The sequence below is a fragment of the Pholis gunnellus genome (genome assembly GCF_910591455.1).
Source record: "Pholis gunnellus genome assembly, chromosome: 2".
Lineage (NCBI taxonomy): Eukaryota > Metazoa > Chordata > Actinopteri > Perciformes > Pholidae > Pholis > Pholis gunnellus.
Window position 1 is genome coordinate 13772038 of NC_136536.1, and position 21147 is coordinate 13793184.

Here is a 21147-nt window from a genome sequence, read left to right on the forward strand (position 1 = left end):
TTTCATTTCAAGGCTCCTTTCCTCTAAAAACAGAAGTGACCCTTTGCTGTACTTCGTCTTGTATTGCAATGCACCATGTAGGAATTACATCAGCCCATGATTTGCATTCTTTAATTCATTGTAATGAGGCAGTCATGAAAATGTCACCAGGCAGAGTGCACTGTGAACATTACATGCTACGTTTACAGATAAATAAGATGCTTATTTCAGATTACATCGAATGTCACCGCTGTTATCACCTCCTGCTTTATTACATCTCTGTCAGTGGCTCAACAATATCACGTCTCCAAATGATAACCTTCAGTCGCTGACCGCGTCACATGATCTGTAATATGACGGGGCTGAATTTCATGCAGTGGTTTGCCTCCTTTAAAATGCTACACGGTGCTTACTGCTGCGCCACTGAGGGGAGGGGAGGGGGTTACAGATGCAATGTGGTTAATAGATAGCGACCACGGATACTTGGAAGCTCAGTGGTAATAAAGACTGTGACCTTTACAGTAGACAGACGGGTCTGGACTGTGGTCTCAGCGCATGCGTCTGTGACCAAAGGCCAGCCTATATACACACACATCCTCCCACCTGAGCCCAACTTTTTCCACAGCCGACTCTCTCCACTCCTCCCTTAAAGGACAAATCGCACACAGATGCACAAATCTAACAGCACTCGAAAGACAATGTGAAGGCAAAAAGATGTGTCACTACAGTCATTTCTGCTGCTCTCTCCTCCCCGGTCCTCGTCCTCACAGGCCGAGCAGAGATAGCAGCCTCATCAGGAGGTGATGACAAACCCGACAGCTTCACAACAGAACATAACACCCTCGCTAACCCGTCACAACCGAGGGCTGCTCCTGTCCACCTTGATATGTCAGAGTTTCTCCTTTATCTATACTGCAAGACATTCTGAATGCAGAGAGACGGGCCCGAGCGCAACATCAGGATGAATCTGATCCTCTCAGTTCACTGTCCACAGGGATGCTTTATATTTGGAACATCTATCATGAATAAACCACACTGAATTAACGGGAAGAAACGACGACGGGCTGTGCTCAACGCCCTGTAAATAGCAACAATGCTAACTGGTTTCTTCTGCAAATGAAGCCAGTGTTAACGGGTTATGAATATTCATTAAGCCTCACCTTTCCCATGATAGTGCTTTGGAGGATCAAGAAACCAGGGAGGAGCAGAAGTGCATGATGAATTCGCAAAGGAAGGGTTAACGATCGCCATCACCTTTCCTTCAGTATAAAATCTCTCTGGCAAATTGGAAACACTGAACCAATTACTCTAATGAACTGATTCTGTTCCCTTGCTGTGCTAAAGAAGCCTTTTATCATTTTGCGGTGCGAGCGCTGTAATGGTGTGATTTATTCCAGAGACACTGAAGACAGCAGCAGTAAAATGTATTAGGCGGGGAGCTTTCTGGCTCATACACAAAGTAGTCATTATCAATCAACTCCGCCGGCCTTCATTTCCTCCCCAGCTACACCGTCACTGAAGAGGACGGATAACTATTTTCAGTGCACCGTGTTCACTACCAACAAGTTCTTGTTTTTTTTAACTCTCTCTAGTTGATTCCTGCTGCCTTTAAAGTCATTCACCAAGTATTTATTTATCATATTGTAAGCTGAGGTACCATAGGAGGACACATTCTGAATTTGACATGCAGACTAACAGCTTCAGTGGCACCAAACACACAAATACTTTGTATTCTTTGTAAAAAATCCCCCCTAAATTGTTCCCAGAGCATGAAATGGAAAACATCAGACTGACTTTACTGGAAACCAAAATGCACTGACATGGAGAAAGCGTGGCAGAGAACATCCCGTTTACTCCGAGTAGACCGATGATCCCCCACCCGGTGGAAGGCCCGGCGCAGTATCTCGCAACAACATCTCTGATTTCTCAATCTTGAACTGAAAGTTACAGGAAAGATAATTCTTTGACGGGAAATCTAAAATCCAGAGCAGCAGTAAAGAGAACCCACGTGTGGGGAAATGAATTGTGAAATCTTTTGCTCGGCAAATTCCATGCACGGCTTCATTATTTATTCCCCTTTTATTGGGAATCGAAGCCGCCACGCAGCAACAGATGCTTGCAGAATATGTGAATCAAGCCTGGCAGAAAATTGCATCTGTGCTTCATACATGAAGGTGGGGGGGGCACAAACCTGGCTAGCTAATGTACTGTAAAATCAGGGCTTACTGTGGGGTCTAAAATCCCTGCATGACAGCACTGTAATTTCATTTATCACGCCTCAGCACACACCAAATCAGACATGGACGATCCCCATTCTGCACCGAGTGTGCGGGTTTGCAGTTGGGCTGGGGGAGGGTCAGAGAAGCAGCAGAGGAACACCTGCAGTGGTGGTGGTGATGATGGGCATTCGATTTCCACTGTTGTAGCGGCTCCTCAAGTGGAACAAATTCACCACGCAAGAGCAGGGAAAAGACGGCGGATACACAGGGAACGACAGGTGAACACTGCAGACATGCGAGGGGCTTTAGTGGAGGAGCGACGAGAGAAGGAAACCAAGAGAGGCAGAACAAACAGAAGTATTATTTAACGGAGTATTGTGGCTACATAGAGCAACAGAAAGCAATCAGCTTCAAGTCCCTGGTGACATTTTCTTCATGGAAACAAGGGCCCCCTCCCGATCCAGGCCCTACACCCTCTCTCTCTACACACTTCCACTCTTAGCCACAATATTATTTGCAAACGCAAACCAATTACCAGGGAGTGGTGGTGGATTATAGAACCCTGCAGCAGTGAGTCTACATCGATGTCGACCATAGATGCTGACTCAACCAGCTGCCCATACTGTACAGACATGTAACGCCATTTTTCGTCCGTCATGGAATCCGCGCTGTAAAAATTGGTTTTATGCGACTAACTGTACAAATATTTACTGATAAACTGCTCAAACAGGGCCGGATTGTGAGTGTTACAGGGTGTGGAGATTTATTTTACACGGTTAGCACGAGGAGTTCTCATATAAAATTTTGGATTCAAGTCTATTTCCAAGAAGCACATATTTAACACACCCTTCTTTGCAAAGTGGTGGCTGGTAATCGTCTAATGATGCCGGCTGAGCGGCCATGCAAGGAGATTGCCGGCCTATCCAGGTCAACTTGCTAAAGTACTCAGATTTAGGATTAAGTTTTACTTCGTGGCATCACTAAATTAAAAACGGTTTAATCACACGAAAGAACTAACGGTTAGTTCTTACATAGAGATTAGAGTAGTTGTCACTAGCTTGCCAAATTTCATGAGCCAACTGACAAAGCTGACATTGAAAAGAGAAAAGGGTAAAAAAAAGAAATCTCAACTACAATTTCATACCAGTTAATATCAGTTTTCATAATTAGGCATTTCCCACATCCAAATATGTATGCATAATATAAATAAAACAAAGTGATACCTACACTTACAAAGGATTGGCAAATGGCGTTAAGCTTAGTAAGCCGATTGAATCCCTAAAACTTACTTTTTTTTTTAGCTGTTAAAGTAAAAGATTACTGCGTTTAGCTCAACGTTCGTTGATATTTTTAAATGGAAAGTGCGATAGATCTTTCTTGGCAACTAATTGACACTAGTCTTTAAAAAAACATCTTTATTACTTAGCTAATAAAGTTTTAATTTGAGTAATTCACCAGTTTTAAGCTGATTTAGTGGCGAGTAGAGTTTAGAAAGGACTAATGTAGACAAACGGACGGATTACGATTGGTTTGTGGAAAGTGATCCGGCAGCTTTTGGTCCTTTGATTTGTTGACTGAAGCAAATCACAAGTTCATTTTCAGTCTTCGAGTCAAAAACAAGGCGGTAAATAGACTGCAGACACTTTGACTGCATAGCAGGAAGATTGACAAGCACAATACAGGACACTAGCTGGAGCCAGTAATCTGTGTTATTATTACGCCTGTGCTTCTCCTGCTAGAAACGTCGGTTTCCAACCATGATAATGTTACACAACACCCTGAGAAAAAATTTAAATTCATACTAAGAAATTCAAGTCAGTTTGTCATTTGTTGTACTCTGTTCTGTGTGACATAATCAAAAGGTACCAACAATGGTTTCAGACTAGAGGGACATAAGTCAGTGTCAGTATGCTGCTATGAGCTGCTTTTATGCTCCGACCGAGTATTTAAAACATAAAGGCTTCAGGATCACATCAGTCATTAAAACGTTGTGACTGGACTTGATCGATTGTCTGACTCACAGCTGGGATCGATGTCGGTGTAAACTGTGGGATGGATTTCAACCGCCACAGAATCGTTAGGGGACTCACTTGATCAACTATCAAATGACTAAATATTTCAATAGAAAACGTCTAATAATAAGTTTGTACTTTGGTGTGATTACACGCAATTAACACATTGAATTTTGATGAAATGAATTAACTTCAAGTGATGATTAAAACACTGTTAAAAGAGACAATGGACGCAATTTTATGCATTTATTCATGTAGTTATTCCACTCTGATTCAAAGGCTCAAGGCTGGGTCAGCGATTTAATAGCCAAAAATACTCTGTTAACTGTTGTTTTTTTTTTATCTCCTTCAGGTTTTCTCTTCATTTTTTTTTGTACCATCCTTCCTTAAAAATGCCACAAAACTTTGAAAAGTGCATTTTTGTGAATATCTCCAAAACTTCTCAAGTTGTTCACATACCCCCAATAAAAATGTTCCCCATTATCAAGGCTTGTGAGGTCACAAATTTGCAACAAGAAACAACCAACATTTTTTTTCCCCAAAGGTTTTATAACCATCCTGTTCAAACAACATTCTCTTTTTTCTTTTTACACAGCCAGAGAACAAAAAAGATTAAACATAATAAACTCCCAAACCTTTTGTACAGAGAAATCAAACTAAATGAAGAAAACGTCTCTTATATTAGTCCATGTTTTATCCTCTGAATCCTCTCTTGCATTTGCCATTAAATTGGGAAGGGACACACAATTGTGTCAACATGAGGCTCTCTGTGTTGTACGCGATGTCAATCAGTCCATTTCACTTGCTGGTTTTATCGGTTTTATATGGAACAGAAACCAGTAAGTCTAGGCCATTCAACAAGTAATTCAGTAATGTCTATGATAGTGTGTGTGTGTGTGTGTGTGTGTGTGCGCTCAAAGGTTATCAGTGTGAATGTGTCTGGAGTAGGCAAATCTAAATCAAGTGTTTGTTTGCATGTCTGTGTGTGTTACAAGTCTCAGAGTTTAGGCCAGTCCGAATCCCTCAGAGCATTCCTGAATGGCCAACAGCAGCATGTGTCTCAGCTTTTCATAGCTTTCATACGCTGGGAGGTCCAGCTGGTTAAAGCTGAGAGTGAAAGAGAGGAAAAAAAACAATGTTACAATTTCACAATTTTGTGTTCTGCCAATATTGTTCTCATTACGTGTGCCTTGCTGTGTTTACCAAGTATGAGCAGATGGCAGGCGGTCAGTGGAGCGATCGTCACGGTGGATCTGGAACTTCTGGATGCCGTTCATGCCCTCCAGGGCGGCGAAACCCTGGAGGGGAACCTTGGATGTGCCGGTGACAAACTGAAGGAACTTGGCCCGGTCTGCCTGGTCAAAGGACCGCAAGGCTCTCCAGAACCACTGGATCTATAGTAAAAAAAAATGAAACACGCACGGGAAAAGCAGCTGTTATAAATGTGTCCCAACAGAGTGTTGTCTTTGTTTTATTCTGCCCTGGGGAAAATAGTTTAGCTCCACAAATAAAATGTGTCTTCATAAGTTCTACTGAGCTAGATGAGAGTACAGAATCGGCACAAATGAAGAAATCCTTAAATCTCTTGATTTACTGTCGTCAACACACCCGTAGAAGTTCCCTCAGAAGTGTGTAGAAGTACATTAAAATAATAATGTAGCACACGTGTTTACACATTCATACCTGGATGGAGCTGGACTGGTATTTGTGATATTCAGTGTTGGCCTTTAGGTCATCGATGTCGATAGTGGGCAGGCCAGAGATGAGCAGCTCCAGTTCCTGCTCAGTGAAGATGGAGATCAGCCTCTTGGGGATGATCTCGTAGAATCCCTCGAGGAAGGCTGCCAGCTGCTTGCGGATTGCACCTAGAAAACAAATTGTATACGTTAACGCTGAGATCTTTCTGTAGTAAATACAATATTCTTTATTTTTAATGCAACTAACATTATTTCATCAACCAATTTGGTGGCTATTTTTTTCAATTAAGTAGAAAATTCTAAGCTTTACTGAACAATGTATTTGAGCAGCTGCGTATGATAAATCAGCCATCTTCCAGAAAGGAACTCCTTCAGCTCTCTGCTGCACATACAGCTCAAAGGAGTGCTGCCACCTAGTGCACCATCGAGAATGATATCTTATATACATACAGCCTGAACATTTAAAATGTCGTCTGTTTATATATATATATTTATTCGATCTATCATCAAATATATTTAAAAGATACAGATCAACACATTTGGATTGACTAATTGTTTTTGTTTTCAGTCCTACTGCTAACGGGAAATCAAATATTTGGTAGAAGAGCCATAATCTCACCTGTCATCTTCATCTGGCATACCAGGTGCACATACTCTTTTTTGTTTTCCTCTGTAACCAGGATATTGGCTCCATTTGGCTTGAGGTCTCTCACTTCACACACTCCAAACTCCTGGACCTACACACACCGAGCAAATGCAGGCTTTCAGTATCACTCATTCACTGTAATATTTCACTGCTAGTCACATATAATATCCATTAACAGTATTTTAAGACCACCAGATTGCAAATTACACATTTGCAGCACTTATTGTATGATAGCAAAAAGCATTTGGGATTCAAACCCTTGAGGCCCTATCCCAAATTCAACAGTTATGAAGATACAGCATGAGAACCAATTTGTCACTCGACGCTAATTAAATTGTTCAGAGAACAGACACCAACCTCTGTGCTGAATGTCAGCTCATAGCCCAGTGTGGACACATTATTCTCCAACAAGTACACCAAACCCTGGAAAAATGGGTAGTCCTCGCTCTCCATGTCTGTGTACCTGGCAAGACCACAGGAGTACATACATATCATGTACATGTTCAATAAAAAGTCACATTTAGTGTAGTTAGAACACGACTTAGGACAATTAGGATACTTGGCTGTAACTGCCAGTGGATAAAATACCTGACACTCTTGCCCAGAATGTGCTTGTAGAAGCTGCGGGTGAAGTAGCACTCCAATAACCGGTTGTCATACACTGCCTTGGCCACCACACGACCCACAAACTTGAAGTAGCTGAGGTGGTTGGGGTTGCAGTGGGATGAGGGGTTGATGGTGTAGGTGACACGGTCGCCTGGCGAAGTGCGAAACAGGGCGTACATGGCGTTGAACATCTCCCGGGAGATGATCATGTACCATTCCCTCAGCAGGCCACCAGCATCCTGGCCCTCCTCCCCTTCAAACACAATGTATCTGTAATGGAAAGAGAGCAGTGTGACTCTGGTTGAGTGGTTCTCAATTGGGAGGATACGCAGGTGGATAGAGGGACAATGGAGCCTTACAGCCTATTCTTCATGTCCTCTGGGCTTTTGCGATGCAGCTCCCTGTAGGAGTCCTCAAACACGTGATCTCTCCTCACATGAACAGCCATGTCCTCCTTCCTAAGACCTTCATCCAGTCGCTCCAACTCCTGACGGAAGTACCTGCAGAGATGGCCAGAAAGTCAGTAATTGTAAAAACCCATAACAGTTTATTAGATAGTGGAAGGTAGACGTGGAAGATAATGCCCCTTACTTCCTCTTAACGTCAAAGTCCAGGATGCGTATGTAGTCAACCAGTACTGCAAAAGGCCCATCAGCCAAGTGAGTGGTGGACTGGCGCAGGATCTGGTTAAGCACTGTGCGGTGAGTTTCTACAAGGAAGAACAATGAGTCCTGTTAGACACTGCAACATCAGAACAAAAGCTTTGACATTCTCCTTACTTAAATCTTTCAAGGCTCACCGGCAAAGCGGAGGAACTTCTGCGTATCCGGTGGAAGGTTTGAAGAGATATGCATGGAGGACGGTTCCCTGGAGAAGAACGGGTCTAGGGATGAGGGTGTGGCAGGTGTGAGGGGTGCCGGCGACAGCGGTGGAGGCTCATCCTTGATGTGAGAAAGCTGGCTCTCCCGGGTGTCCCTCACAGGAGGTTTGCTTTCTCGCTCCGTGGCATGGACTAGGAAGAAGGCCTCCACAGCAGGCTGGAGAACTAGGCAAACAAAGAAAACATCATTATGGGAAGAAATCAGCCAACCGTACTCTTTCAACAGAGAATAATACTATATCCAAAATCACATAGAGCATAAAGAAATGCATTTCTGAAGAAGGATTCCACGTACCCAATACGGCATGCTGGTCATGGGACTCCTCCAGCTCCTTCAGGCACTCCCCGAGCATGTCCCATAGTTCATCCAACAACAGCTGCTCGCTGAGCAGCGGGAGGTCTGGCAGTCTCTCCTCACTCTCAGACTGTCCGTTTCCGTCCTCATCTGAAAAATAATTTAAATATTGACTGAACCATGTACACGTGTTATGCTGTCATCAACTGTGACTGGAGTAGTCCTTTTACAACCAAATAAAAAGTTTCAGTGTTGGTGAAGAAGTCTATATTCTAAAGACTGTCTATGTTAAAATGACTTCAGTTATTACTGGTACTATAAGAGACGGGGAGACACATTGTGCTCACTGGATGTGAAGGTAATTTACTGACAAAACAAAGAACAGCAAATCAGCAGGTGTTTTAAATTGCCATTAACAGGCAAGTAAGTCCTACCCAGAGGTGCAGGGTCCTGGTCTAGAGGAGATGGCTGGTCCACATCCATTGGAGAATCATCTCTCTGGGCAGCCTGGGCTTCTGACATCGACTGTCCTTCAGACTACAGAAAACAAACCAGGAAGGACCAGAGAGACAGGGTGAACAACAGGGAGACACATGGAATAACTTATGAGTGGCATTTGTTTTTTGCTTAGAAACCATCTTGAATGAAGTTGCCATGCATAATGACATTTCCATGATCCACTGAGAGGAGGGGAACTTGAACCGAGTATGGAAGGAAGGAGGGCCAAAAGCATGAAGCCATGCCAGCCAGCAAACAGACAGAATAAGTGGAACAGATCAAACAGTTTGGAGCAGGCAGCACATTCATATTAAGATCATTTCAACAGTCGAACATGTCAATTCAAAGACAAGATGCAGTAGTCACTGGCACATCTATCTTTCTGCTAATGGAGCTGCCAGTGTTCATCATGGCAGCAGCTGTCAATGTGCATTAACCAGAGATAGCAGGCCGAATGTCGTTTACAGACGCAACACCATAGAAAAGGTTTAACTTTCAGCTTTCAAATGCTCTCCTACTGTCAGTGTGTGCAGTGTGTGAGTACGAGTATGCCTGCCGTCAGTGCAGCCCATGCTAACCGTGGAAGCAGCAGCAGCCGTGCCAGCAGGGGGAGCAGCACCAGTGGGGGCATGGGGGGCCGCCACTGACGATCCGGCAGCAGCGGCGACAGCAGCAGAGGCAGTGGGTGGGGGGGCCTGTTGGAGCCGGCGTGCCCGCTGACCCTCTCTCACCATCTGGATGATGGCGTCAGCCTCAGCCTCTAGTTGACGCACCGCAGCTTGGATACTGCTGGCTGAGCCTAAACTAGTGGAGCCTGGCCAATGGGAGAGGGAGGAGAAGGTTGTCTCACTTGATACATCAGGATATTGTACGCACACAAGAAAAACTGTGTGTGTGTGTAACATCGTCTTACCTAATCGCCCCGTCTGCTTGGCTTTCTTGTTGGCGCGCCGTGTGTCCTCACGGAGCTGGATGATGACCTGCAGCACTCGCAAGAAGAACTTCTGCGTCGACGTCTTGGAGGTCAGCGAGCTCATACAGGGAAGCTGGAGCTCTCGTCCCCCGAGTGTACGTTTTTGTGCAGCCACAATGACCACACTCTCCGAGCCGTCAAACCTGTGCCCCAGCCAATAAACGCATACCAGGTAAAGGAAATTGTAGTTGTGACATTTACTTTCATGCAAAACTAGATTCCTAAGGGGCTACTCGGGCCAATTTAACTACAGTTTAGGTTGCACAGAATACGTCTACCACAGTCTCTCTTGCATGCGTGTTGACAACCTAAAGTCACTGGCTAACCTGCTAGTCATCTTGCCCTTGAGTCGGCCTGAGAGGGAGGTATCCTCAGGAGGGGCATCCGGGGAATGTGAATCAGCTTGTGCCCGTCTCTGCTGCTCCAAGTTGTATTCTCGAAGTTCGGCCAGCAATGTGCCTGAGCGAGAGAGAGAGAAAATGTTAACCAGTAAAGTTACAGTATACATCTAGGTCTGTCCAAAATATTTTATCCTTTTAGACATTTGTGTTGAGTTGTCGTAATTAGCACATGAATTTGTGAGTCATGGCCAAAAATGTTTTTTTTTCTTCCCAAGTCACATATATGTGATATATCATATATTCTAAGTTGGACTAAACTGATTAGTGGACAAACGTCTGCCGGGTGCGGCGGCATAAACAATGTGTGTAAAGAGAAAACTGTATTTGCTTAAATAGGAGCAAAAGAAACTAGTATCTGTGTAGTTGTCCAGCACTGACCGATCTGTTTGCAAAGAGTGTATCCGAGGTGTCTGGCTCCACTGAGCAGCAGTCTGAGAACAGTGTCTCTGGTGGCGCCATCTCCTCGAGATAACTGCAGCAGGATGTTGGCTGCATCCTCTAGACCCTCTTCTGAACACGAGTGAGATGTCAACACCTTGTGAGGAGGAGGAAAAGGATTAGAAAAAAATCCTTGACAGGATTATTAATGAAGTTGTAAAAATCTAAGAAACGCACAAGATCAATTGCCCTGTGTCCAAAACAATGAAAAGGAGTAGATGATCTTGTTAAGAGCTCCCAAGCAAAAGTGCCTGTTTGTGTCAGTACAATTGTGTCGATATAATATATGCTGGATGACTGGATTAACTGATCCGTCTGGCTACAGAAAATGCACGAGTCCAGGTTGCAAGGCTGAAAAAAATGTCTGTTTCTCAACTCTAAATGGTTTCAGAGAAGCCACATCAGTGCAGTTCTTAAACCGGATTTATTTCCTTTTGCATTCTTTTGATCTTGTGCTTGTAGGTTATACACTTATTTCTCCTTATCCTAGAAAGATACAAAACAAGTGCAAGCCCTTGCTTCTCCCCATTCCCTTAGTTTGCAAAATTGGATTGCCTCAATTTATGTTTAAGATTAATTAATATCTTGAAAAGAAATTCACAAAAATTGCATTGTATGAATGACAACATTGACGTTTTCTCCCCATACCTCCACAGAGAGTTGCAGCTGTTTCTCCGTGAGTCCACTGGAGGCCATCTTGTTGTCACACTCTGTGCTGCTAGTAGCGCCCCTCAGTTTTCCTGTTTTGGCAAAATGGCCCAGAAACATACACATCATTTATTCCAAGATAAGATGTCATCAATTCATTTAGATTTTACAGTGAAACGTTCATTTCAGTGGAAAATAGTGAACACTACCTGCAGAGGTTATTCCAGTGGACGGGGGTATAGAGATGGTTGTAGAGGATGTCTGGGAGGCTGCTAGACTCGTCCCTGAGGATGTACCCTGGACTACAGCTCCCACAGAGGCCCCTAAGACCGTCACAGTAGGCTGGATAGAGCCCGCTGACACTGTGCCTTGTGTTGTGATTTGGGCTGTGACTCCTGAGCTGGATGCAGCCTGTGGGGTTGGGTGTCCAGCAGGCACCTCGGTGGCCTTGTTGTCAGGCAGGGCAATGGATATGAGGGAGAGCAGACGCAGCAGCTTTTCAGTGAGCAAGGAGCTCCGTCTGATCACAGGATGGGACAGCATGTTCATCAGCTGGCCTAGAGGAGAGGTCTCCAGGCTTAACTGAGCCCCCTCGGCCTCTGCACTGCCCCCCAGAGGCACCGTCTTCATAGAGGCTTTGCCCTTGCGGCTGACATTCATGTTGTCCAGCTTGACCAGAAGGTCCCAAAAATCTGTGGAGATTCCCAGAGACTGGAGGGTAGCGGCGGTGGAGCCGAAGGAGTTCTGGGTGTTGGAGGCATTGGAGCTGGGGTTATTTAGAGATCCAGTCCTGGAGGCCCCACCTCCACCCCCTCCCACAGAGGTGATTGAACAAAGACGAGCGTCCAGGTCAGACGAAGATGTTAACAGATCCTTGCAGCGCTGCTGAGTGAAGTGGCTGGGGAACACCTGCAGGGACAGAAACAAAATAAAAAAAGGACTTAAATTATTATAACTCAATTGACTTTAAAAGAAATTTCAACATACAATAAATGATGAATCAGATGTAGATGAAGATAGAAGGACTCTCACCTTTGCTAGCTGGATGAGTGTGTCCAAAACATGTCGACAGACCACTGGAGCAGCTTGTGGGTGGATGTGGACGGTTGAACCTCCACCTCCGGCACATGTTACTCCCGCCGCAGTGCCTGACACTCCTGCCAGAGCTCCAGATCCTGTTGAAGCTCCAGCTGAGTGGCGGTCAGCATGTTTCCTACCTGATGCTCGCTGAATCTGGAAAATGTTTGTCCGACAGCCCAAGGCTGCATCCATAGAAACGGAGAGCCAGGAAAGCTGGCTGGAGCTGCGAGACTCCACCCTGTTCAGTAGCTCTAAGGAGGAAGATGAGGATGAAGACGAGGATGAAGAGGAGAGGGAGGAGGTAGCGGACGCTTTTCCTGCACAGCCTCCCTGGGTGCTCCTCTTGCCACGAGAGTCTTCTAGACGTGTGGTCTCCACACACACCTCGCTCTCGCTGCTGCGCTGGAGGATGGACAACAGGCTCCGAATGACCCAACCACGAGTCTGAGAGTGGTAGCAGAGGTTCCTGAGCACGCGGTGCAGGCGGCTGGTGTTGAGCTTCGGTTCATCCACAAACAGCAAAACCAGCAGGCAGGACAAGGCCTCGTGGTCCAGCAGCAACCGACCGCGCAGACGCAACAAGGAGTCCACGCTTGAACTGGATGGTCTGAGGAAACAAAATGATAACATATCTTCAGTTTGTCACCTGTCAAAAGTGCTGTACGATTTGATCAAGACTACGAAAAAATTGTAATTCTCAAAACAGGCTATTAGATGACAGTCTCCTCTCACCTGTGGTTTGTTCCTCCACCCATTTGAAATGTGCCTCCTCTCTGCACGGCAAGTCGAGTGTACTGGACGCCACGATTGCTCCCTAACCGACTGGTGAAGGCAGGTGAGCGCAAAATGGCTGATAGGGCTGAAGATGAGCTGTGACCAAACAACCTCTCATGCATCAGTTGCCTCTGGCGTGCTTCTTGCTCTCTACGCAACGCGGCTGCTTCAGCAGCAATGTCCGGGGGCATGACAGCCAACACGCTGTCTTCCATGTCCTCCAGGACACTACGCCGGAGCTCCGAGGGCAGCGTCTGGATGAAGGTGACTGGATCCAGAGGAATGTCTCCTTGTGTGGGCTGTTGGGCTAGCTCCCTGCGCTGCTGCTCAGCCCGTTGCTGTGCAAGTACCTGAGACAACCAATGACATTCCCAGTTAGGAGAAATAATTATCTGTGAATCCTTTACTTCTCAGTTAAGTATTCTTATTTTCCCCTGTTTTCAGTTCTAAATGCAAGCGTTGTCTGCAGTCTCATTTCAGTGAGGAGTCTCTTACCTCCTCCTGGATGGCAGGTGGCAAGGCTGCCAGGAACTCGGGGCTGACCTCTGTAACCCCTGGTCCTCCCAGTACAGGTGCTGTAGTGGAAGGCAAGGTAGTGGCAGCAGGGGGACGGGAGGGTGGTCTGATGCCGAGCTGATTCTGCAGCACCTCCCGACGGATGTCCTCAGGAAGAGCTGCCAGAAAAGAGGGATCCACACCCTCCGGCAGACTGATGCCTGCCAAAAGAAATGCTACATGAGATGTAATATATCAGTAAGAATACAAAAAAAAAAACTGCAGAAAAAGTAGGAGAGCAATCATATTTACCTGCAAGAGGGTCCTCGTCGTCATTGCTGGTGGATGGGAGGGGCTCTTCCTGGATGGCCTGAGACTGGCTGTCAGCGCTGTCACTCCTGGGCATCGTTTCCCCGGGTGATGAGACAGAAGTAGAGCTGTGAATATATAAAAATATATAAAATCAATCCGCAACACTATGTGTGACAAATTACTCAACCCATTAAAACATTGTCAAATTTAAAAAAAGTCAAAGAGCAAAAAAAACCCACTGCATTTCACAAAAAGCCACAACTCAAAGAGTGCAATGCATTTTAAGTTCTATAACTGAATGTTAAAAGCTGGTGGGAGATTATGGCTTACAACTCAATTTCTTTCGGACTGAAACTCTTTTTATAAAAATGTATGGTTATCTGGTCAAGAGATAAATGGGTACATGATACTTCATGCTACTAACCCAGTCTTTGCATCTGTTTGCCGGTCAGTCAGCCCACTCTCCACGCTGCCAGACAGCTCCTGAGACAGCTGGGTGGTCTGGGCCGGGTTGGGAGCAGCTTCTTCCTGAGTGGTCGAGGCGGGGCTGCTGGTATCCATGGGTGACCCTTCCAGCTGTGACACACCCACTAGCGCAGGCTCTGAGGTCTCCACAATGTCTGGACTTAGGGAGGCTGAGGGGAAAAGAAAAGAGTGAGAGTAAAGTTAGGGAATGTGTGAATAACGTACTGTAGCAAAATTCCTTGGGCAATTGATTTGTATTTCAGTGTTCAGAAGACTTGAAGACAGAAACTAGCTACAAGCACGGTCAACAACATTGACATTACAGATGCGTGTCCTTACTGTTGGCCAGTCTGTATAAAGAGAGTTTTCAAAGTTAGTCTACCTTCCCTGCCTTCATCCAATGCTCCTCCACCTCCGACTCTCTCACCGATTGTGGGTGCCGGGGACATTTCCATCTGAGATGCCTCCGCTTCACTGTTTGGCCTGTCAGCTGCCGACAAAGGTGGAAGGCCCGCCCCTGCCAGAGCGGCCAGTGAGCTTGCATGCGAATCGGCCAGTAGCAGGTCAGTAATTGGCTGGTGGACCTGCTGACTGATCGGCGTCTCTAGGGAGACTAAGGTCTGTTCGTGAGGAGCAGGCGTGGTGGGAGTGACCTCTCCAGATGGGGGTGCAGTAAGGAAGCCCTCCGAGACCCTGGGTGGGTCCAGACATGACACCGTACCACCCTGAGCCTGCTCACCCTCTGCAACATCCAGAGAGAAGAAACATGTGAAGACGGGGATAGAGGTTTTATGCACTCTTGAGTGAACTCATCTTATTTTTTTCAGTGACTAAACCTGATTACATGGTTTATAAACACTAAAATGCTTGTTATGAAAATACTACAGAACAATCGTTACAATTGACTCGATGCTATGCTACTAATGCTTACTTATCAAACTGGCCCAGTTATAGAAAACGGTTCCCCTTTACACAATTGTAGCCCAAACTGTTCCAACCCCTTTCCAGGTATTCATGTATAAAGCTAGCACACACGAGAACAGCACACAGAACTGAAATAACAATATGCTGATTAGTTATTGATCATTTTCTACATAGATGACAAGGGCCTCCACTGAGGAAGGCAGTAAGTTGTATAGTTATCTCCTGACGGGGTGCACAATCCTGATCCCCAACAACAACACAACTTACTACCTCACCACAGCACAGCCTGCAGTGCATACAATATACATAACCGGCAGCTTTGTACTCCAGAGATGATAGGTAAAGACTGTAAGACGGCAACCATTTGCAGGTTAAGAATGGGTCACTTGCAGCAGATGGAGACGTCCAGCTGGTATGGCATTACCACAGGAAAGACAGTAGACTGTATAGTTATCTCCCAGATCTGGTGTGATCCTAAAACTATACAAACTACTACCTCATCCCATAGCACGCTCGGCAGGCTGCTTGCCTCTGGGTGCCCGTCCCCGAGATGTGTTCATTACCGACACAAATGTTGACATGAAGACAGAAACAAAAACACAATCTATACAAATGTCAGTACCTGCAGTGTTCTCTGCACCATTAACTGTCCCCAATCCAGAACCCTATGGAAAAACAGTTAACATTATCAAACAAGTGAATAAAAAGGGCAAAAGATTTAAGCACTTATCGGTTTGAACAATCCTCCTACAGATCCAAACAAACATGTATTTTCTTTGCCAACCTGCAGGCTCTGTTCCCTGGCCTGTTCTGCTCCAGAGGCCCTCCTCTCATTCTGCTTAGACTCCTCCTCCTCAGCCAGCTGCCTCCTTCTCTTCTCTCTACGCTCTTCCAGTTCCTCATCTCGCAGACTCTCCAGATGCTGCAGGATCGGCACCTTCACCACTGAAAGCACACACAGATGTCAGTGTTCATCCTTTGTTGTGGCTGTAGCTTACAAGGTGTAACTAGTCAAATCAATGCCACTTTAGCTTAAGCCTGGTGCATGAAATTAAATTGAATTATATCATTCAATTGATTTTCTCTTTGTGAATCCCCACCCTGGCTTCTGACAGCACTTACACCCAAATGAAGGTTATTATGTTCTGCTCCTTTGGGATTCCATTAAGAACATACGAGACTGAAATGAACAGTGAATACTTCTAACTACTTGGCCAACACATCCAAATTAATATTGATCAGTTTCTCAAAAATGGCAGTTCATTCTGAAAGCACCAATAGCCATCCACAACATGTTGTCACATAATTATTGTACTTTGTGATAAAAGCTGTTTTTCATGATTAAATGTCTCCATTAAGACAAGTCTGCCCTTTCAGACCAACCTACCCGCAACACAGTCGTGCATACTCTCCGCATCCAGCACCTTACACTCATCGGTCCATCTCGTTAAGGCAGTTGGAATACTAGAGAGAGTACCTAGAGACACAAAAGGAACAACCATGTTAGGAGTTCAGGCTAATACCAAGCAAAAGACCATTACACATCAACAACCCATAGTGATTCTCACCGGCTTGTCCCCCAGTGCTGCTCTGCTCATGGAAAAAGTCATCCAACAACTCGTCATCAGAACGTGCGATGATGTGCACATCCTCATTACCGACCAAAAGGCGGGCCCGACCACGAGATTGCAGAGGCAGGGAGCTGGACAGCTGTAAAATGTCTGCTGCAGCGCTGGGGCCCAACAATCTACAGAAGGGACCGGAGGAGCAGACATTTTAATAAGCAGTATAACTCAAAACACAGACACACCGGTGTAACAGATGTTGCAAAAAGGATTTGTGTTTAACAAGGAAACCAAAAAAAATAAACAAACATGCTTTCACCTTTGCAAGATGAGCGGAGGGTTGGGCTGGCGGTTGCCAGGGTAGTGGACGTGGATGGTGTGTCCGCTGTTGGCAGTGAGCTGCCGCAGTGTTCGCTGGCTGCGACCCATGCCCTGTGCCAGGCGGCTGCTAGTGCCGGCCACACCTAGGGTGAGGGAACCGTGGTCTGCGTGGCGCACCATCAGTGGGTGGGAGCTGGGGATGTTGCCTGGGGAGGGAGGGATGTCAGCTAATGGAAAAAACAACAGAAAACAGTAGGCAGGCATTAGGGCACAACCCCAAGAAATGTTTATGAAAATAAAGCTTAAGAAAATTCGTTTTCTGCATCATGTTTTTTGGGGGTTTGTAATTAACTAATTTGGGATGTCTCAAACTTTTGTAAGTGATGTGAGAAGAGCTGCTTTGGAGGAGGGCTACCCATCATTGTTATGTGTCTTTGGAAAATCAGGCTGAACAGCTTTTACAAGTATGAAGGGGTTCTGATATTTTCCACAATTTCTACCAGTTGATTAGGGTATTAAAAGGAAACTTTCTGAGACAAAGAAGCCACATTTTATGTGATCATGATGAACTTAATCAAAAACCCAAATTGAGTTTTTTTTTTTTTTTAGAGAGGATGGGACATTCGTACAAAAATCTAAATTTCATTAGTAAACGTTAATGAATCCTCCCGCTTACCGTTGTTGGAGAACATGTTGTCAAATTCTATGATGAGGTCATCATCCCTGTCAAACCTTTCGAAGCGGATGTGTGGTGCGGCATTGATGTCAGGGAAGTCCTCATCCAGCTCCATCTCTGAACCTTCATCATCATCATCCTCATCTCCTTCTTCATCATCCTGAAGGAAAAGCAGCAGCCATGAGTCTTAAGGCTCAGCAAGAATCAACATGCGTTTACTGAACCTCATTGCATTAATCCATACTTGATCCTCCTCCTCTTCTTCTTCCTCCTCTTCCTCTTCATCCTGGCTGTCTTCATCATCATTGCTGCCACTTGAATCTTCCTCCTGTGTGTGCTCCTCGTCCTCTGGTTCCAGGATGTTCATGGAGTCTGATGGAAGAGAGAAACACAGAGTTCCTTACAAGAAGATCTTAAAAACTGAGAAGCCGTCAGTGAAAGCAGTTGCAACAACTTAAGTTATTTACAATGATAAACACACAAAGTTCTGTTGTGCCGATGTCTTACCTTCCCGGTTGGCCTGAAGAGTGGATGTCTGGCTAATATTGGAGGGGGCCTCGTCCATCAACACATCCTCTTGAGATTCATCTTCACCGCTGCGTCCCACTGACAGAACAAACAACAAGTGATACATCAGCTCTGGGTTTCCCTGCCTGTTTGAAATACAGGGAACTTTGACTCCAGTGTGCAATAACCCTCATGTTTGCAATTTTATAGATATGCTTTTGTATCCAGTAACTGAGGTTTAGCTGTTGTGCACACAACTACTTTCCCTTCCAGTTTACCATACATCTTAGATCCAAATTAATCGAGTGGCTTACCTATTATTGTGCTGTTGACGGTGCCAGCATCTCTCTCCAGCAGCTCATCGATCAGATCCACCAATTCATTTTCTACCTGAAAGTACAGGAAATGAAAAACAAATGTCAGCCATTCAGTGAAGAAAGGGGCACAACACCTTGGAGCTCAATAATTAACATTTTGTAATACCCATCTTAATGTTATAGTCATTCTTTTTCTCAGCCAGACGTGTGGGTAGAGCATTCGGCCATGTGTGTGAGCATCTGTCTCTTTCCACAGCTAGTCTCGCATACAACTGGACCCATAAGTTGGTGAGTTGTGTTCATTTATGACTGTGCTGAAGGACCTCTTGTGGGGGGGGGGGGGCGCAATTGATTGAGAGTGCACTCTGCCGACCTCACTCTTCTAATTATATATGTTAACGATGAGGTAATGTGGTGAGATAATTTTTTAATATTGTTTGTAATACAATGTCAATCACCTGCATAGCCTGTGTGCTGAGAACCTCTGGCTGACCAGCAATGACCACCGTGTCTCCCTCCGTCTCTCCATCCATCAGGTCGTTGTCTGTTCCCTGCACCCTGTGGTTGCCCTCCACTGGCTCGGACTCACCAGACTCTCCTGGAATAGATGTGACAAATCAGCCACGGACATAATGGGAATCACTGGATCTAGAGTGCTGATGGTGATCTCATCTGATGTGCATACCTTGGTCCTGAGTGTTGCTGTTGCTGTCCCTTGCAGTGCCCACAGTGTCATGTTCAGTCTTGTTCTTGCTGGAGCTTCCTTTGGCCCCAAACAGACTGCTGGGCTGGTTAACAATTCGGGACAGAGTCTCCAGAGGCTTCAAGGCAGCATTTACTGTGTTGGCCATGTTAGGACTAAAACAAATGATATAAAGGAAGATTACATGGTCATTTTACACAGAATTATAAAAATGAACAATATATTTTGCAAAGCCAACTTTATTCTTAAATCTTCTATATAGTAACTTACTAAAATAGCAAGTGTGTCATGCTATTTTTGCATTATCTGGTTTGCTAAGCTTAAAATTGGAAAACCAGGAAAGCCAGGGTTACCAACGGCTCCGTCCCTGGGTTCCCTTTACTGCAAACAATGCAGGATTTAAAATCAGCTCTGGAATATTTTTGAGGAAGCAAATACACTACATATTACATTTTTAGACCTCAAATATCAACACACGCATCATAAATGCAAACGTAACTTTTGGTTCCGAGATAATATCACAGGCCCCCTTAAACTGAATAATCTGCAGATCACACTTTGTGATGCAGTGTCCTGGTCTACTACTATCTAAATTATAAAATGAATATGGTTTAATCATATACCTGGACAAATCCAAGCTGTGAGGCACACGGGCCAGATCGTTGACCAGTCCTTTCTTAAGAAAGAGCCGTATGATATTGTTCATGCCATTGTGTTGTGTCTTGGCTGCTGCTGTGCTATAGAAACTGGACGTTGAGGGACAGGATTCCATGATGGTGCTGATGATGCACATCACCGCCTGAAGCCTGTGGAAAAGATGTGAGGACAGAGAGTGAAAATGGGAGTGCAGGTTTGTTCAGAAGAGTTAAAGTATCAATATCAGGTTGGTTTACTTATTTTCTTTGCTGCTTACCTGGCATGTTTCTCAGGACCTTCTGTCATTGCTAGTGCTCGACTAAGGGCAGCCTTCACCTCATTGACCAGGGCCACCTGGGCATCAGTGCCCGTGCCGGCAGCTGCCAGGCTTGCTAGGAAGAGACGTGCCAAGGCTGGGGTGTCCTTGTCCTCCAAATTCTGGGTGTGGGGCAGTAAGTGGTCGAGCACAAAGGCAAGAACACTACAGTCCTGTTGGGAGACAGCGAGGTCAATGCAAGTTAAGAGGAAATAATTGTGTGTGGCTGTGAAAGGCTGACAAGATTTAGTTCATTACCCACCTCCTTAATAAGCTCAGACTGTCCAGCAGTGTAGCAGTAGGAGGCGATTAGAGTGGCAATGCCCACGTAGGAGCGCACTAATTCAGCCAGCAGTCTCAGGATGGTGGAGGTAGGCATTAGAGGCTTGCTGGCCTTTACCTTAGCTGCTTTACCCTCCTCTGAGCTGGTACTCTTCTCTCCCTCCTGCTCTTTCTTTTCCTCCCGCATCTCTTCTGGTGTGGATGCTGAAGAAGTTATAACAGCAAAATAAGTATTTAAGAACAAAAATGTTCTTGCATGTTCTTTTTTTTTTAAGTATTTTATTTTATTTATTTATTATATAGATTTGAATCATGCTTTCGTGGATCCATATTGGAAAGTCTCTTTTCTAACAAAGTCAGCAGCCGAATTAAGGGATCTGCTAAAGTCAAGGAATGGGAAACCACTACTGAGAGCTGTTAATGCCATGTCCCCTGAGGGGCGTACTCACTGAAATACAAATGTTTCAGAGTCAAACGGGATA

The 21147-nt window shown here is 45.2% G+C and overlaps 1 protein-coding gene across 1 annotated transcript in view; it reads right to left on the reverse strand.

The window, feature by feature from the left end:
* Positions 1-4451: 4451 nt before the first annotated feature.
* huwe1 (HECT, UBA and WWE domain containing E3 ubiquitin protein ligase 1) overlaps positions 4452-21147 on the reverse strand; it is a 44507-nt gene continuing 27811 nt past the window's right edge. The window contains exons 47-83 of the mRNA XM_079180773.1: positions 20646-20869; positions 20345-20556; positions 20055-20237; positions 19414-19586; positions 19187-19326; positions 18726-18801; positions 18412-18510; positions 18149-18276; positions 17905-18064; positions 17227-17455; positions 16911-17089; positions 16730-16819; positions 16127-16287; positions 15965-16007; positions 14801-15160; positions 14378-14588; positions 13954-14078; positions 13642-13877; positions 13105-13496; positions 12325-12979; positions 11502-12201; positions 11293-11384; positions 10585-10741; positions 10132-10264; positions 9746-9948; positions 9411-9646; positions 8769-8871; positions 8335-8484; positions 7959-8204; positions 7751-7868; positions 7519-7659; positions 7142-7429; positions 6911-7016; positions 6527-6644; positions 5894-6075; positions 5414-5604; positions 4452-5317 (exon numbers count right to left, since the gene is read on the reverse strand). Of these exons, the coding sequence (XP_079036899.1) occupies positions 5215-5317; positions 5414-5604; positions 5894-6075; positions 6527-6644; positions 6911-7016; positions 7142-7429; positions 7519-7659; positions 7751-7868; positions 7959-8204; positions 8335-8484; positions 8769-8871; positions 9411-9646; positions 9746-9948; positions 10132-10264; positions 10585-10741; positions 11293-11384; positions 11502-12201; positions 12325-12979; positions 13105-13496; positions 13642-13877; positions 13954-14078; positions 14378-14588; positions 14801-15160; positions 15965-16007; positions 16127-16287; positions 16730-16819; positions 16911-17089; positions 17227-17455; positions 17905-18064; positions 18149-18276; positions 18412-18510; positions 18726-18801; positions 19187-19326; positions 19414-19586; positions 20055-20237; positions 20345-20556; positions 20646-20869 (7343 nt within the window). The 3' untranslated portion in view covers positions 4452-5214. The remainder of the gene's footprint in view (positions 5318-5413; positions 5605-5893; positions 6076-6526; positions 6645-6910; positions 7017-7141; positions 7430-7518; positions 7660-7750; positions 7869-7958; positions 8205-8334; positions 8485-8768; positions 8872-9410; positions 9647-9745; positions 9949-10131; positions 10265-10584; positions 10742-11292; positions 11385-11501; positions 12202-12324; positions 12980-13104; positions 13497-13641; positions 13878-13953; positions 14079-14377; positions 14589-14800; positions 15161-15964; positions 16008-16126; positions 16288-16729; positions 16820-16910; positions 17090-17226; positions 17456-17904; positions 18065-18148; positions 18277-18411; positions 18511-18725; positions 18802-19186; positions 19327-19413; positions 19587-20054; positions 20238-20344; positions 20557-20645; positions 20870-21147) is intronic.